Genomic DNA, 18857 nt, shown 5'->3' with positions numbered 1-18857 from the left:
GTGTGTACACAACTACAGTGATCATGATTGAATGTAACTTTTACAAATGCCTTACTTCTATTGTTTCTTGCCCCGTCTTCTTTCAAGTAAAGTTTATGGCTCCGTTGAGTAAAATGTTATATATTATTGATGTGAACGATGGCCAAGACTCCCTCCGAACAACAGGCTCAGAAGTGTTTGCCAACTCCAAACATTTTGCACAAACTCCTTTTCCCCACGGACCCTGCAAAACTTTGCCATGGTCAACAATCCGCTTATGGTGATGTTTTTATAATTTATTCATACAAACTCTTAGTGAAGAGAACCCCCCCCCCCCACGGCAAAATGGGAGATCACACACTCGGTACTCTCTCCAATCCCGAGACATGTTAGAGTTTCTTAACCTCAAACCCTCATCTGAGAATGTTGTTGCTTTAATTCCCTCTAGACCCATGAATGAATATTTATGGAAATAATACTGTAACAAGTCCGGAGACAGAAAAATTGCGTCTCACTCGGAAAATTACCTGTGGCTCCTGATGTCAATGTGGAAAATTGCAGGACCATTTATGGGTTGTAGTGCAGTGAGAAAGAGGGCTAGTTAGCAACAAGGTCTCGGTGCAGCCTGAGATAATCCCACATTCTCAGGTTTCCTCTGGCTAAACAAACCTGGTTTTCTCAGCTAATCTATTATTATTTTTTTTTTTTTCTGAACACTTGGAGGCTTGGACAGGGACGAGAACACAAAACAATCCGGTGACAGATATGAAAACAAAGCTCTCTCCTGGCATTCATACCTGACAGGCTGAGTCAGTGTGTGGAGGCAAGCGCCGGGGCTGCCAAGCGGCTATTTTAGACGATGCCTAATCTGTTTGTGAATGTATGATATGTGGAGCAGATTGCTGTTTGATAGCTTTTGTGACAAAGGGGAGAAAACTAAATCAAATCAAGCGGCATTCCTCCCAAATTTAACCTGCGTGTGCTCTCACTCAAAGTGCTGCAATATGGGCAAATGCATCTCACTGGGTTTGATCCCTATCTTTTTTTTTGTAAGTTATTATACCACTCTTGGCACGCCGTGTGACCTTAAAGCAAAGCTGCTGTCCGCTGCATCTTACCTCAGCCAATGTCAGCACATAGGCAGCGATTACTCACTCCCACAGACTCACAACGCAGCAACACAGGGAAAGCTTGGCATCGCTGACATCCAAGTAAAACGGCCATTAGCTCAGAGCGAGACGTCACTGTCTCATATTTGCAAAGCCCTGGGCCTCTTCAAGAGGAAATGAAAGAAACTTTGAACCTCCTCCGAACAACAAAAAAGTAATATCTTGGAGGATAAGTAGCATTTCGCTGAATATCACACACACTTGTTGACATTTGTTTCACGTTTTCTTTCATCTGGAGCACTGGCTTATTGAAATGCCTCAGATCGGTATTGGGAGTGATCCGGGCATATTTCTAATGGATCAGTAGTGTCTCTACTGCTAATCAAAATGTCATCTTTTGTGCATGCCCTTCAGATCCTGCTGTGTTTTGTCCAGCTCAGTCTGCTCATGTTGCATCTCCTCTCCTTTGACACTGTCAGGTTCTGCATTATTGCCTCCTGCTGCTTGAGCCAGTGAAATCAGTGTGTGCGAATAACAGAGTCAGAACGTCCACTGTGTGTTCTCCTGGCTTCTAGTGGAACCATGTGCGTTGTTCTGTCTGGGGAGCAGCACAATCCGCTGGGCCCTGGTTAAAAAATGCAACCCATGGAGGGCACACGTTACATAAGTTGCAAGTATAAAGTTTAACGAATCCCCGCTCTGTGTTTGTGATATGAAATATTATCTGGAGGCAGTGGCGACTCCGAGTTTAGATGCTGAGGTTGGAAAAATAGAGATTCAAGCTCCAACTATAATAATCATTAGAAGAGCAGTGAAGGACATTAGCGTTTAATAAATGACCGGCCCATTTGCTGCACTGAGGAAAGTTTTGTTCTTATAAGAACAAGGAATGGAGTTAAATTCAAGACTGACCAACAAAGCAACGTCGACCTGCGGTGCTCTTTGGACTATAGTATAACTTCTATTTCAAAATTATACAGTTCCATAACCACTTCTCCTGAGACTCATTTTCCTCAGTGCAGCTGCTCATTGTTTATAATGAGAATTTAATGATAACATAACCAAACAAACGCAGCCAATAACACAGTCTATGGGAAAGCTAATCAGGACTTTCATCTCTGGAACGGCTGTGGCATAATCCTGCCCATTTGATGAGGGCGCATTTTTTTGGTGCATCATAAGAGTGTAATATAATAATAATGAGATAAAGAGTATTAAAAGTGAACTTTGGGTGATGTAAGTTTTTTTTTTTTAAAAGCTCCTTTAATGGAAAAAATCAACTAAACAGAAAAAACAACTAGAACAGGATCTCAAAGGCCTAAACTGAAAAACATAGATCACACTGGGGAAACAGTGGGAACTCACGAGTGAAGGAGAGAGGGGGATGACGCTGAGGAATGACGACGAACCGACAAGGACAAAGGGAAGCACAGAGACTTACATACACAGGGAAGGCCGGAGTAATTGAACACAGGTGGAACACATGAGGACTGGTGCAGACAATCACAAGGGCGCGAAACAGGACAAAGACAGGAAGTCCAGATGGAAAACACACTTAAATATAACAGGAAACAGAAAACTGGGAGAAAACATGAATCGAAACACAGAACAAAACACAGAACGAAAAAAACAAAACGTAAAAACACAGAACGAAACACAGAGTGCGACACCATAAAACACAGGTACAGGTCAAATACAAACATAAACACAGGGATAGATAAGAAACACAAGGAGGTCATAATCAAACTGAAAACACTCTTCATAAAAGAGGCAACAAGTGGAGAGAATAAATAGTCACCGTGACACGCCGCTTTCAGCCCTGCTCTTGTTTTGTGTAAAACGTCCCTGCAGGGAAACACGTCCATCATCCTTGTGAATCAGGTGAATGTTTGAGTGAACCATTAATTGTTGTTCAAGGTTTTGTCCTTTCCCACCCTCACATGTCATCTCCTGAGGCAAAGAGGATCCCCCGAGACAGGGCGATATTTATCAGAGGGATAAAGAAACACATTGAGCTGACAGCCCCTCTCGGAAGTGTGAGGACTGGACATGCTGCCGCTCTGTCAGGACGAGCAGACCAGAGGGTATTTTGACACACAAACATGGAGTCCAGGTTTTGACGGAGCAGCTCTGTGAACCTGTTTGACCTGCAGCCCCCTGAGGCTGCCTGCGAGCGCTACGCTGCTCGGATTGAGTCGTGTGCTTAATGTGTTATTGGTTGTGGGTGTGGATTTGGTGAACTGATCTACAACTCTCATATCCGGGGAGTTTCCAGTGCCTCCCAGCAGCATCTCACCGGGCAGTAATAAAAGGCTGTGCGTGTCTGCATGGTAATCTCACAGACAAACTCTGTGTTATACTATCCCCACTCTGTGTGGGGCTGTGTTGACCTTTTCACCATGCACGAGCCATGAGTGGGTTTCTTCATCGCCCACTGGTCCACCAGCACTGACAGGCTGCTGTGTCCTGTTGTCCATAAGATATGCTGCACACATCATGGACACATGTTTCTGCTCGAGTTTTAAAGGTGCTGCCAAAAGAGTTCATGCATGTTCACGTTTTTGTCGCCATTTTCCCAATCTGGAGAGGAGCTTTATGCTGTGTTCACACCAAACACTAAGTGAATGAGACTACATACAAAGTTAATGCAAAATAGACGCAACTTTTGTGACACAGAGATTGGTTCCATTTGCTTTTATATAATTTATATAATATAATATATTTATTCAAACCACCAACCCTCTGGTTAGAGGACGACCCACTCTACCCCCTGAGCCATAGAACATTGAATTTGTTGCCGTAAAACCAAAACAGTAAGAGGAAAGATGCTAAAAACTTCATAGGGGACAGAGGAGGACTGAAGACGTGGGCAAAGGACCTTTCAGATAAAAAGTGGTTTGCGCTGCATTTTTACTCAGCACAGCAAAATACTTTCTTAATTTCCTATTGTTGTCATTTGAGCAGTTTTTGATAAAAAAATGAAATAGTGCTGCCTTTAATATTAGTTTTTAAATATTGATGTTCTAAGAGGGTAAAAGATCTGTGAGAGAATGTGGTGGATGGGTAAAAGGCACAACATCTGACTTACAGTCATCAAATTACGTTTTAGTACCAATTTCAGAGAATGAAACTGTTCATTTGACAGTTGGAATATCCAAACCAACCGTGTCACGTTATCTGATGTCCAGTGTTAGGTGTCACTTCCACTTTGTAGTTATAGTAATAGAGAGACTGGGTGTCTGAGTCAGACCAGTCTGGGAACTTCCTGCTTCTCCTCTTTCGATATGATCCTCAAGTAGAGTCTTAAGTTGCATCAGGGTGAGTTTGTGGAATTTGTTTGGTGGAGGGAGATGAGTGGGAAAGGATGTGACAGTGACGACTCACTGACAGGAGGCCTGACGTTCTGCGTCCGTCAATAATCTGGCCCTCAGGTCTGTCAGGAGCACAAGTGAGCTGCTGAGAGCGTCCAGCTCCAGTGGACGGATGTTCCTGATGGGTTTGTGTCCTGGCTGGTTCTCAGCTCGCTTGGTTTGCTGTTAGAAAGAGTCATGATGCTGGTTGAAACCTGCACATTTCTTACATAATCTACAAATAAGCTGCTTTGTAATGTGGCAGCAGCTACATATGGTTTGATTTAAGTCACACAATGGTTCCTGTTCAGGGACAAGGAGTCAAAGATAGATTAGAACAGAGCCCCCTCAGGGTCAGTGGCCATGGTTTTTAATTTAAATCGGCATGGACTTCAAATGCATGTGGATGAATCGCAGATTTGTAAACCGACAGTACAAAGTTACACATGGCTCTTCTCATTTCTAAATTCTTACTTCCAATCATCTTTCTGCCTGTTCTCCTTGAACCAATCGGTTGTTGGATGTTGCTCTTGAAACATCTCTTTGATGCTGCTTTGATGTTTGAGACATGTATTCTGACAGGCTCTGAAGCACCAGCCTCATAGCCTAACAACCACACACTGATTGATTGATTGATAGACCAATCGGTGTTGAGTTCAGACGCCTGGTGCATGCTAAAGTTGTTTTTAAATAACGGATTTGTTAATGAAATGAGTGGGACAGAACATGATCAACATGTGTAAGTGGTGAAAACAAGTATAATGTTATATCTGTTTAATTGTGGTGAAAAGCAGGACAATGTGGTAGTGAAGGATGGTCTCTGTGAGGAAATATCTCTGAAAATGGATAAATGGGAAGTGATTTCCCCCGACTCACCCTGATAACCTTGTAAAGGAACTGAAGCTATTATTATAGTTTCATTTTTCATTTGAAAAAAGGCTTTTTGCCAGTGTTTCAAGGAAATACCTCGTTCAGTCATTTGACATCTTTTTAGATAATGGTGATACTGTGTATATGCAGGGATCATTACTTCTCTTACCATTAGGATTGACCCTGTCTATGGCCTGGTATCTTGAATATTGGAACAAGAAGTCCTCGGTCTGCTTTATACAAGTTCACTGGATACAAATACAAAGATTCATAGGTTTCTGTCTTGAAGTCATCCTCAGTGAACTTCCTGTTTACCTCAGTGAACTGCTCTCTGCTGTTCCTGGCAGATATCAGAGCCGGTCATCTAGATGTGTAATCCTCAGTGTTCCGTCTGCACAGCTCTCAGACAAACTGGATTTTCTGGTTATGCACCGAGGCCTTGAATGAATTTACAAGAGGATCTTTGTCTGGAAACGCTGCCTACTCACATTCAAACATCTCATTCAAAAACAATGTTTGGAGATTTATGTGAATGTTTTTCTAAATTGTTCTCATGGTGCCATTTTGTCCAAGTATCCTGTTAAAGAGATCATGTATCTGCTTGGTTAACTAAATTGATCAAAAGAACATTTCTTTTTCCATTAATCAGATTTACTCCAAGGATAATTCTGTTTTTCTACAACTTGGATCTTACTCTGTTTTAACAGTTCAGCCTTCATTAGCAGCAGGAGGCAGTTGAGACAGACAGGAAACATGGGGAGGAGAGCCTGGATGTGGATTGTGAGGCGGGGAATCATCCTGTAAGGATGTATTTCCAAGGGATAATGGGGCTTAATCACAGGGTATGAGTCTGTACCACTTGGCTATCAGGAGGACCAAACTTTGAATGTACTTTTGCGGTTTTGGCCACTTTTTCAATAAAAATAACGTTGTCTGCACTCGGTTAATGGCTGAGATGTGGGAACGCAGCGAAATCACTGAGAAGAAGAGTAATGGAGAGAAATGAGAAGTCAGAGGAACGACGAACAGCCGAGGCAGTCTAACTTTTTTAGAACAGGCCACAAAGATGTAAAAGTTTTTACTTAAACATTGAGCACGTCGGTCAGTTTACAGACCAACATCATGGTTCATCTTTGACCTATCATATTGTATTGTGGCATGTATACTGTCCAAAAATGGTGGTTAATCAAGTTAAACTGTTAGCTGGCCTGCTCCTGTCAACCTACAGTATTTCCTTGCTGTATTTTGAGGATTCAATATTTTATTTAGGCAGAATGGTATGACACCATACAAGTAAAGAGACAGCATTTCTATCTCCAGTTTAACAAGGGGGCAATCTGTACCCACTTCCCCCTTCAGACTGGATCACAGCCAATAAGAATACTAATGAAGGGAAATAATGAGAATAATGGTCAAAATTAATTAATAAACAAACACAAGAAAAAAGGCAAGGCGCAGGCACTACGGCGACACATCATTTGGAGGGATATTCCAAAAGTCCATCAGCCGCCTCCATTGGGAGTAGAACTCATCGTAAGAGCCTCTGATTGTGAGGTTTTCCAAATTTAAGAGTCAGCCAATACTTTACTAGCCTTGATAGATTATTACCCACAGTTCTGCTGCGCTAGCTTCGAGATTCACCTCCAAATAAAGCGGTTTAAGGAACCACTCTACAACCAGTCTGATTGTCTGACTGCTTGTGATTGGTGTCCTACGTGACTTTGTTGTGGCCGAGTCAGCGTGTTCCCAGATCTCAGCAACAGTGAGCGTAACGTTATAATAACCACAAAGTTGTAATAAACAGGGATTTACTTGGACTCTCCTGAAAAAAACATTATCGTAAAAGTTTAAAGGCGTTGACGAGGTTGGAGCAAAAATTACAACTCTAACTGCCATTAGAGGATGTAAAGTACAGTGGCTTCGATGGTAAGAAGTTGTATCCACTGTTCACACTCGCTGGTGTCTGATGTGCGTCACAGGCTGTGATACATTCATTTCTTTATATGTAACCCTGGTACAAGTTCAACTTCTATTAAAGTTGCCTGACTGTGTGGGGAGCATGAGCCAATGTTTGGAGAATGCTCTCAGCCTAACACACTTAATAAGATTGGAGCTGGGTTCTGCCCAGCAGACAAATTAAAGAGAAAGAAAATCTGCTGCACTATGACAAAATACTTAATGTGTTGATTTTAAACTGCTCGCTCGCTGAAAAGAGCCTCTGTCAGTAAACTTTCTGTCTGGTAATCACTTTATCCATCTTGCATCATCTCCAAACTACAGTCCAGTGTGAAGTGTGAACCTCTTTCAGCTCAGATCTGTTTGTTCAAATGTTTCACGGGCTCTTGTGAACCATGTGTCAAGTCTTTCCTAATGGAAATCATGAGGCCTTTCCTCCAATAGACATTTTATCAACAATAAGTTATTATAATCCTGGAGGGACCAGGCAGGGATGTCACTGTTTGATAAAAAAAAAAGCTAATCCTGACTAATTCTTACATTGCAAATGTTTCTCCTGGCGCCTATGACTGTTTAGTTAAGAGTTAGGCAGTCATACATCAATGGGTATCTCCTTTTAGCCTTCACTCGGGGGTTTGCATTTCTCAAAAGGTGAAGTCAGAGCGAAGAAGACACGAAAGCAAAGGTTCAGATGCAAATCTTACACAGACTTTTATTGTTCTTTTATTAAATACAGTTTGAGGCAAGCAAATTGCCTTCTTTCTTTCTTTCTTTTTGTTCCATCTCATTGACAACATCTTGTGCACATACGAAAACCTTCTTTTTCCATCTCTCTTCCCCTACTTACTTTTTCCACTCAAGTTTTACCTTCTATCATCCATCTCAGAGCAAGATATCACTGGATTGAAACATCTTGCTCTTACAGATCTTTCTTCTTACTAAACATAACTTTATCCATCTCGTCTTTACTTCATCTCTTCAGCCTTCAGTCAACATTCTTCTACTTTCTTTGGCAAGTCCTTTACACGTTTACCCGTCCCGTCCCTCACGACAGGTTCAGACATCATTGCTGCCTCAACAGGTGTGAGCGGTGCCCACAACCACAGCTCCATGCAAGATGCTACACTGAAAAGTTTCATTCTGAAAAGTCAGCTTTTTCTTAAAAAAACCAACATGGCTCAGTTCAAAAATTGAATTCGATAACTCCTCCTCTCATCTCTGACATGATGTCAACATCTGATGATTATTATGTTAATCATAGTGTCGTCTTTGTTCCAACAGTGAGAAAATGAAATCTCATATGTTAGGGATTTAAGTTAATGCCTCTGACTACAGTATATGAAAAAATAAAAAGTGTTTGGGTCCAAACATCTGTCATTTAAGGAATGTATAAAAAATAAGATCCTCTCGTTAATCTAAAAAAAAAAATCAGACTTTTACAGAGAAAGTTGTAGCTTTGTGTAGTACATCTCTTCTATTTGGGGATTCTCTTCTGTTCTTGCCTCATGAACATGCTCAAATTTTTCAAATAACTTCACCTAAAAGCTAAAACAGTGCTGCTTTATGATATCTAAAAAAAAAAATAATACTATAATTAATTTTAGAATATAAAAATGTAAAACTTTCATTAACTCCCCAAACACGGTCTAAAATAATGTTTAAATATCAAATTAATAGTAAACAGGATTTGATGCTCCACCTCTATCTTCAAGAAACCCACTCATGACACACAGATTCATGTGTGAAATGTTTGCTTGCTTCTTGTTGTGCTTCCCTTATTAAAGCTGTTGGAATTCATGCACGTCTCAGAATACTGTGTCTCTGTGGGACGCACTTGGAAGCAGGGGTGAGGTAAATAGCTGCCAAAGAGGACAGTAACACAGAACACTGTTGTAATAATACACACACACACTCACATAAATACAAGTCCCACGCTTCTCTGCGCTGTTATTTAACAGATATGTACAGAAAAGTAAATGTCCGCCCAGGAGTCCATTGTCTCCTGCCAACTGGAGTTTAAACCATGGTCTCTTTTCTCTTCCCTAAAGAACACAGAGACTTCTTGTCCTTTTTGGTTTTGAGTGACGTGGACGAGGAAAGTGGGGACAACGAAGACGTCGAGGATGAAGAGGAGGAGCAGGATGAAGGGGATGCCATGGTGGGGCTGGGCGTTGTGCTGTTGCATGGCGAGCTGGGGGCTGACTGAGAAGTCGGCTGCAGGCAGTTCTCGTCTGCTTCCTCCATGTGGACGATGGCCGAAACGGAGGAGGGGCGGCGCCTGGAGCGGGCCGCACTCATGGGCGGGCTGGGTGTGGTGGGCTCGTTGACGGGCCGGTGGACGGAGATGGCGCTGCGGAGGCAGTTGAGCCACTGCTGCTTGTGGAAGATGTCGTTGACTTGCAGCGTGTGGGACTGCGCCTGGCTCGGGTCTTGAGAGCGCACTCTGAAAATGTTCTTGGCTGTTAAAGAAATGGAAAAATATGAAATTAGTTATTTGATATTTTTGACAGGAGAGAAAAAGCTACAGTAACAGCCACAAATACTTCAAGGTTGGACACAAGCCTTACCTTTGTCTGCGTTGCTGAAAGCGCCTCTGAAGGAGCCGCCCATTCTGACGTCTCCGTCCTGCAGGTCCTCCAGCACCAGGTCCTGCACTGGGATTGGTTGTCTGTAAACCTGGAAACACTGGCGCTCATTCCTGGTGACGGGTCGGGTGAGAATCAGCAGCTCAGTAAACAGGAACACGTGCAGCTTCTGGGAGGACCGACAAGAAACAGAATAAATATCAAAACCAGAACAGTGATATTTCACAAAACCACAAGCACAGTTGGAAGATATTATCAAAGCTTATGCTTGCATGGTTAGATCAAAGATGGTTGGGGCGTCAGCAGAGCAGCCAGTTACAGCCTGACTACTTTATAACGGGCAATGTCTTGTCGAGAGGGAAGTATGTGTTTGATTTGCTCACCGTGCCGCTCTTGTTGCGTAGCTCCCCATGACACAGCAGGCTCTTGCAGTGCTCGATGCGAGGATCCTTCTGTCTGTCGTCCAGATATTCCAGCTTGTCGATGTAGTACTGGCACTCAGACTCTCCTTTCTTCATGTTGATGTCAAATAGAACGCCCTGAATGATTGTGATCTGAGAACAAAGAGGAATCAAATGATTAACTTGCAACACATTTTAGGAGAAACAGTCAAAAGATAACATTGGTTCCTTTTTTGATGTTTACTTACGGCTTCCTCGAGACTGCCAACATCTGGATGCTCTGGTGGAGTGTGTCTCAGTATCTCTTTGAGCAGCAGTGGGTACTTGACCAGGCGGGAGCGTGGAATGTCCAGGAAGCTCCACAGGTCCAGCTTCCTGCTGAAGGGCGACTCAAGGCAACGCTGCAGGAAGTCCTGCACTCGTCTGTCCTGCTTCTTCTGGTCCAGCAGCGCCTTGGCTGCCAGCTGGTTGCTGCAGTAGTCTTTGTAGGCGTTTAGCCTGGGCAGCTGCAGAGGAAAGTGGGGGGGGAACGTTAACTAAATGCTGGCTTTATTTGAAAACCATAATATCAACAGAATCATAGAGTTACCAATGACTCAGTGAAAAAACACTTACCCAGCTAATGACAATCTGTCCGATCTGGCCCACAGTTCCGTCTGGGCCCGTTGCTTTGGAGAGCTGGGACAGCAGGTCCTCATGCAGTGGGATGTAGGCATCTAGGTTGCCGAAGATGTGAGTGAGCTCCTCCTCAGACATAATGGAGAGCTTCAGCATTGGGTCATGGTACGCCTGTTGGTGGGAGCAGAACCAAAATTGTCAAATAACAATATCCCAGCAGGCCAAGAGGCGGTGGATGCTATGAATAGCTCAGTGAAGAGCTTTAAGGGTACAACAGAAAGACAGAGGAATAAGTCTTGTCTTTTTATAGTTCCTGGCTTGACTGTGTGGAAGGCCTGCCAGACTTTGATTTAATCTGCTTGCTTTATATGTACTCCCTATGCCTCGGAGGTTGAAAAGTACAAACCTTGCGTGCGAGCTGGAGGTCCTCAATCAGGTCCTGTTCACCACGAGACAGCTCAAATATAGCCTAAGGAAGAGGAGGATAAGAAAGACACCTTATTAGCAAAACACATGAATCAAGATGTTAGATGATTGCTAGAGACAGTGATTAGACTAAATCTAAAACTGCAGTGGTGCCAAATGACTGGGGTCAACTTTGAATCTCAGGCTGCTCTCTACCTCTCCTTGCTCACTGTGTACAAAACTGTGTAAAGTCTGACAGTTGGCTAAGATATCTGGCATGTGCAGGACAAATGGGGGGTGGAGTGGCTGGGGACTGGGAAATAGACTGGGAAATGGTCCCTGGACTGCTTTTGACCCCATTTAGACTATTTGACACAAATACTACAGGGATTTGTGAAACCAGTTTATAAACTAGGTAGTATTTTACTGCTGTCTGGATTTCTGACTTACCATACTTGCCTGGCTACAAATACACTTTTCCCGTTGGTTTCCTAACCACGTTCTACCATTTCCACTGTAATTAACTGTATTTGAGCTGATTCTCACCTCCTGCCGCTTGATTTCTTTTGTGGACAAAGTTCCCTTCTGGTGGACGTCTAGTGTCTCCGACCACAGCGTGCTGTTCCTCCTCTTAGGCGGTGTGGGGGCCGCTGCCTTGCTGCAAGGCTTCTGGGGCACACCCGGCGACTTGCCATCGCCTCGGAATGAGGCCTGCAGATGGAAAAGAGGGTGTCCCAGATGTCAGGCACGTTGCAATTGGAAACCATGTTGTTTGGCACGACACATAAAACAGCAAAGGGGTGTCCGTAGGCACAGGGTCATGGTGAATTACCTGGATGGTTTGGCCGAAGCGCCGGACGGCCCCATTCTTCCCCGGAGAGATGAGGTTGGCTAGCGACGTCACCCTGCCGAGAGGTCGGACACGCTTGTTGCTGGGTTCCTGCAGAAGCAAGAGAAAATGGAAGGAGAGATTAGTCAGGCATTTTATCGTAGCTTGCGTCAATGAAAGAAAAGAATTGTTTAGTAATGCTTAGTGTGAAATTTCCCCCGATGCCTCAGCAGTAAGCCCATTCGCTCTCTTGTGACTTCCTTGTGACAGAGCACATCAAGTCATTAATAATGATAATTGACTTTACACGCTCTTAGGGTGGAGGTTGAGCAGCAACCAGACAGACTGGCGGACCAGCAGACAGACAAAGACACTGAGTCGGAGGAAGCAGCTCCAGCAGCTGTTGGCTCCATCATGTGAAGTGTCTTGAGCCAGACCAGCCCACTGAGCACAAAGACCCTCACTGACTGCTGATCTAGAGGGGAAGGGGGTCTGGTGGAATGCTAGGAATGCACGAGACCCAGCTCTCAGCTGTTGAACAACCCCCCCACACACGCACACACTGCTACTATCTGGTCTTACAGATAGAGCTACAGTCCCACTTGAGAATGGAGCTTTTCCATCATTCAAACAGTGTAAGATAAATGCCTAGTGATTGCTCTAACTCTTTAACTACATTTCCCAGGAAGATAAAGTGATATGTGAGAGAATGGCAGTGTTGTCAGAGCTGTTCAGTAAAACAGACCAGCCGTGTGAGGTTGGGGGGGGCAGCAGCAGACAGAGAATCTGTCCTTTCTCAAGTGTTTACATAGTGTGGCGTTGCAGGGGGTGCACGGCGGTGTTGATAGTTGCAAGTCGAGACAAGCTCTTCACAGAGCTTTGCGTGAGAGCAGCACTACACCTGGGCCAGGTGACCCCCCACTCCTCCCCTCAGCCAGCCCTGAGCTCGGGAGAAAGGCGAGAAGTACTTGGCCTCGTGCCAACAACAACAGACCACAGGAATCAAAGAGCTGCAGATCTGAGGTAATGATGCTGGCCCACTGAGCCTCTTCAAAGACATGACAGGATGAGACAGCCACAACCATAATTGGCATTACCAAAGTTTGCACTCCCCACAGAACAGTTTACTTTTTCACAAACTATACACTAATGAAGCACTGCTCTTTGAAATTGAGTGCAGCACTCCAGCAGTTGCTTGCTTCTCCTGACTCAGGCCAAATGAGATTTTGCCTTGGCTCAGCGAATCTGGGAAACAGAGCAGTCATTGAGGCTCCGGGCCCTGCAGACACAGCTGTGGAACAGATACACTTAATTCTGGCATTGCCTTAGTGCTGCTGAGGCTGCGGTTGAGTCACAGTGTGCTGTGGCCTGGTCCGGGTCTCCACATTAGATCAGATAGGAACAGCCAGACACCCCTCGAGAGCACAGCAAGCCCTCTAGTGGCAGGGGCCATCAAAAAGACAGCTTTGACTGACATACATGGAAGACCAGAATTTTTCGGCTTGTCTGTGGAAATCAGATTTGCCTGCCTCTAGTCTATGACCTTTTAATATCTGTAGACAAAGAAAACAAGTAAAAAAAAAAATCAAAAGTTGGAGGAGGGTGAGGGGTCCTAAAGTCAATATTGGAAAAGTGTGTTGGCCATTATGCGCTTCCTGTCTGTTTGAGACTGGCCCCAGAATAACAAAAGGCCACTAAACCCTCTCATTGTGAATCAGTTGTAAAGTGAAACAGTGCAGACAGGGAAAGTTGCTATTCCTGGCAGTTTGACCCAGGAATTGCAGTGCGTCTAGCAAACTTAAAAAAAAGAAAGCAGATGGAGCCAGGGTTTGTGCTTCTGCTTTGGGTTACTTTTATCAGTGGAACAATGACCCTCTAGAAATGCACTTAGATTAACTCTTCATCTAAGATAGCAACTTCATAAACATCATCCTGTGCTTTCTCTTTGATGTAACCTAATGTATGCTATGAGCTTAACCCCCCAGATGTGTCCCTGTGATTAAAGCACAGCTTGAGCTAAGAACAGAACAGCCTGACCGTAAATGATAGAGTTGAGGTCAGCACACGGAAAGAAAGAAAAAACCTTGCACAAGGCTAAAAAGTGTCTCAATTGTGCAATTTCTGTGAAAACAAGACTTATTTCATGCAATGACCACACACTTCCCCTTCATCGTGTGGTTTTCTGTCAATGAAGCCACAGCATCCCAAATTGTCTTCCGAAAGGGAAGCATGCGGATCTCAAAAGGGGAAGGCAGCAGCTGAAGTGAGTACTCTCAGTACAGAGGCCGCACCTGGGTTTCAACACCTGGGTCCCTTTAATAGCCGAAGGAATGCTCTCAGGCCGCTGAGCTGAATTCACATCAAAGACCTCTAACTTCAGAGTCAGAGGTCAAAAGCAAAGTATTTCTAGACGGGACCATGTTAAATGGAAGCAAGGTTGTTGACTGAGAATTCACCCCGTGGCTTTGCTCTTTGCGAAACTTTAAGTCTGCAGACAACCTGATCTCTGCGTATTGCACCAAGGCTGAGCAGCCTGCTGGGTCGGACGCGGTTTATTGTTTACAGCTTCCTTCAGGTACAATGTGATCCAATGATTAACTTTTCCAGATTAGGTAGTATCTCACGCAGAGTTTTAAGTGCCTAAGAACAAAGTTCAAAGTCTCATCTCACAGGCACAGGCCAGTTAAGAGCACACATAGCACACCCAACTAAGATAAAAACAAGGTTAGGCACTGATTTACTCACATTCTGACACATGACACAAAGATAGGACTTCACCTAAATGAACTCCAGTCAAACAGTTTCTGCTGAGACACCGGTAGCAGCTCAGCAAAGTGGAAGTACCAGCCACTACCACCACAATCATGTGCGTTTTTTGCGGAACTCACCTCTAAGTCTTTGTTGGCTTGGTTCAGGTAGTCTATCACTTGCAGAGTCCGTTTGATAGGCACCAAGCTACCCAGTTCATCGTAAGCCACCATAGCTTTTAGTAAAAACACAATATCCTTTTCTTAATCCTAGCGGGGTCAGCTCCAAGTAATCCACATTAGAGAAAAAAGGTGATGAAAATCAAGGGTTGTGTGAGCGGGAAAAAAAACCCTTAAATAAATAAATAAGCTTTTCTCCTATTCGTCGTTTTCTTCTTTCCTCAGGGGATGAAGCTCCCCTCACACACACATACACACACACTTTCTAAACTTTGGTCTGAGGTCTACTGAGGGGGAGAGGGCTTTATACCAGAAAGTCAGACAGGGAGGAGCCTCCGCTCAGCCCCTGGGGCTGTACATGAGGCGGGACTGCATGGGTTTTGCTTGGAAGTGAGCACAAGCTGCCTGTACGCTGTGTCTGATCCAGCCACTCAGTGAAAAGAGTAGTGAGACGTACTAAGATCACAGGTAAAGTTCAGTAATACAGAGTTGACACAACAAACTCTGGTCCAGGGAAAGTCGCAAAAGAACTGAACCTTGTCTAACATAATACAGGTTTTTCTTCAGGAAACTTACCTGCAGTAAAGCCAGCCAAAGAATTAGTGAGTTCTTTATGCATTGTGATATTTGGAATACTGTATCAAGTTCTTTTTTGCCAGATACTTGTTTTTAGATAAACATATGACAGTGATAGTACTGCCAATAATTCCTCGCATTTAGAAATAAAATATATGCTACTGATGCTGCAATTGAACAATGAGATTTAACTATTTAAGGAAAGAGGAAGAGCAAATATAAAATAGCACTTTTACACAAATTTACCTGGAAATGGTTAAAGTTAAAGAATATTAATATAGATTAGAGAATATTATATAAATTCTTTATCTAGACAAAATGCTAAATATTTTCGGTTCCAGCTTATCTAGTACAATTCAGAACCAAAACGATACAGTGATCTGGGTTAAAGCTGCGATTGGGGTTTATCTGCCGGATGCTGCCCAGTTTTTGGTGAACTGCCACTTGTAAATATTGGAAAATATCAAACTGAACATGAAATATTCAGTGTAATGATCAGTGTAATCCTCGTTTTTATCAGTTAAGTGTTTGAAACTACGCTGCAGCCTGGAGTCTCTGCTCTCAGTGGGAAGCAGGGTGACAGCTGGCTCATGAATGGGTCCAAAGCTGATTCAATACTCTACCATCTAACAATGATGTATTGTGATGTTTTTATTTCTTTTTCTTTAAAATCACTATGAATTGAATAATGTTAGGCTTTGGATGGCAGTAAGACAAAATAAATAATGAAAAGGGAGGAAAATAACTATGTATTTGATAATGAATACAATCATACTAAAATGTCATTATACCTGTAAGGTTGACAGCAGGGTTTGTTACTTAGAGTTTTATAAAAGTTTACCAATGAATTAGACTGATTTAAGAAAACTGTCAACATGTCAATAAAGTTCAATCACAGATTCAATTATGACTTTATATCCCTTCATTACTGTAATCGTTAGATGAGATAAGATAATCCTTTATTAGTCCCACCAAGGGGAAATTTGCTATAATACAACATCAAGAGTCAAAAATAGTCATCAGTAAGTAATAATAAGTAACATGCAATACTTAAGTGTAAGGATTAACCAATGTATTGCACAGAAAGAATGAATATTGCAAAGTTAACAATCAATAGTGATCAGTAGTGTCATGATGACATTATGGTCAAATCACCTTTTTATAAATAAAAAAACCCTGCACATGCTCCAGGGGAAATTCAATGCTGCAAAATTTCAGTTTTTAATAGGCTAATGTTAATCACTAAAACTTAAACCATCATGTATTATTAACATTGCAGCCCAAACACAATTGAGAGATTCTTTTGTTTCAACTTCTACAACGACTGGTATCAGGTGCTAAAATGTTTGAAACTACAGGACTTATTCTGGTTGATATATTTTAAATGAGTAAATTACAAAGTCATTTTATTTTGGTATTTCTTGTTAGCTAATTAAAGCAGTTTCTGTAGGGAAAAGCTCTTTTCTTTTCACCGTCCTTATCAGTATCTTCAGCTGAAATGGGGGAGGTGATCAATTAGAATATCAATAGCAGGGGCACAGTTCAGACAGATGTTTAAAGTGAAACCTGTATATTGAGTGGCGGGGGGGGGGGGGGGGGGGGGGGGGTGCGACTAACAACCATATGTTGATTGGCCTAATAAGGGGGTGGGGGGCAGCAAGTTTGCCAATTTCAGTAAAGACAAAGGTCCAAACTGAAGCCGAAGTGAAACCTTTGGCTCTTCTTCGTGCATGTTTGCACAACAGAGACGACTCCAGCAGACGGGCTGAGGGAAACCACACCTGAAGCACACACACCCATGCAGCTGGTGCACAAATGCACAGCAAAAAAGTGGAGGTGTTAGCTCTGGTCTGTCGGAGAGGTGAATGTGTGTCTCAATGTGTGTGAATGTGTTTTGGGCAAATGGACAAGCCCGTTCATGACTCTAGTTCATCCTCCTGGGTCAACATGGAGGTGTGAAAAAGGACACAGGCCTCATGCTGGTGCTGTGTGTTTGCGTGGGTGACAAAACACAGATGCCGTTCGAGGTGTATGGATGTTGACACCTTGTTCTTTAGGTTTGTTGACTGAGTGGTCTGGAAAGCTCATCTGCTGCAGACCAACAGCACACGGAGTCTGGATTACATTCATTAGGATGCAAAACAAAGTGGAATAGTGTGGCTTTAGACACACAAAGGGGCGAGGATTTAGATTCAAGCGAGAAAAAGAACAGCAGAGTGTAAAACTATGCAGACTGAGGAGTCAGAGGATCTAATTAAAAATTAAATCTGTCTGTGTTTAGTCTGTCCTTACATCGAGAAGACACCGTGCAGCCATGCTGTTACTCACACTCTGGGGAGACCTAGCGCTGAATCAGCTGTACATCTGGCCCAGCCACTATAAAAACGACAGCGTAACATGGCTAGGCCTGCCTGGCCTGTTCGCCCCCTAGTCACACTGAGCTGCAGCTGGAGTGCAGCCGTGATTTACACTCCTGAACACACAGAAACGCACGCACACGTACTTGACAATGCGAGCGCAGTGTGGGGAAGGAGGATGAGTAATGCAGTGAGCGGCGGAGTTTCACCGCTGCCTAACCTTTGCCGTGCCAGGAACAGACTTAGCTCTGAGGCCTGAGGGGCTAAGCTCAACTTAACATCCACATCAGCAGCAGTGAGAGCACGACACACGGATCCTAATTACAGCTTTAGGGAAGGCACTGGGCAGGCAACCCTGGGCAGAGAAAGTCTGCAGAGTAGTGACCAACTATAACAACATGAGGATGGTGGAGGTAATGCCGCCCTCTGCTGATCAAAGTCAGCAGGATCAGAAAATAGGGGCGAAACAGGGAATTTTTCATCTTTCATGGTAGCAACAACTGATCTGTGAGATCTGTCACTTTATCAAAATTGCCCATATTTAAACTGTTTCTAAGTGAGATTACAACCTTGCAGTGTTACTTGTAATAATAGGTTCCCAAGGAGGGTGGAAGTCTGCCGGAGGGAGGAACCGATAACATTCCCTCATCCGATTTTTGATGATTGACGGGAGCGCTGTCTAAATCCTGTTTCAGACATGGTGTATGCATCACTACTGGTTTCATCTGTCTGCAATGAAAGTGATGGCTAAAGCCATCACTTTCATTGACTAAAGTCATCCACACACTGTTAAGTGCCTCTTACAAAAACGATGGCCACACACGGACTGTTGAAAGAGCTGCAATGCTTACATATTATTTTAACACACAGGGACCTATGGTTTAAATCGGACTTT

The 18857-nt window shown here is 43.5% G+C and overlaps 1 protein-coding gene across 4 annotated transcripts in view; it reads right to left on the bottom strand.

Annotated features, from left to right (window-relative positions):
* Positions 1-7950: 7950 nt before the first annotated feature.
* The window catches only part of net1 (neuroepithelial cell transforming 1), a 30306-nt gene continuing 19399 nt past the window's right edge, over positions 7951-18857 (bottom strand). For 3 of the 4 annotated variants that reach the window (XM_034578355.1, XM_034578356.1, XM_034578358.1), the window contains 8 exons: positions 12106-12213; positions 11820-11984; positions 11275-11337; positions 10866-11039; positions 10499-10756; positions 10233-10403; positions 9832-10018; positions 7951-9723 (listed from right to left, as the gene is read on the bottom strand). In XM_034578355.1, coding sequence (XP_034434246.1) covers positions 9281-9723; positions 9832-10018; positions 10233-10403; positions 10499-10756; positions 10866-11039; positions 11275-11337; positions 11820-11984; positions 12106-12213 — 1569 coding nt within the window. In that variant the 3' untranslated portion in view covers positions 7951-9280. Of the gene's footprint in view, positions 9724-9831; positions 10019-10232; positions 10404-10498; positions 10757-10865; positions 11040-11274; positions 11338-11819; positions 11985-12105; positions 12214-14990; positions 15316-18857 lie in introns of those variants that run through there. The other variant, XM_034578359.1, reaches the window with a different exon arrangement.

The sequence above is a fragment of the Hippoglossus hippoglossus genome, chromosome 23 (genome assembly GCF_009819705.1).
Source record: "Hippoglossus hippoglossus isolate fHipHip1 chromosome 23, fHipHip1.pri, whole genome shotgun sequence".
In the NCBI taxonomy this organism is placed as follows: domain Eukaryota; kingdom Metazoa; phylum Chordata; class Actinopteri; order Pleuronectiformes; family Pleuronectidae; genus Hippoglossus; species Hippoglossus hippoglossus.
Note: the sequence above shows the minus strand (reverse complement) of the source record. Positions and strands in the feature narration are given on the sequence as shown.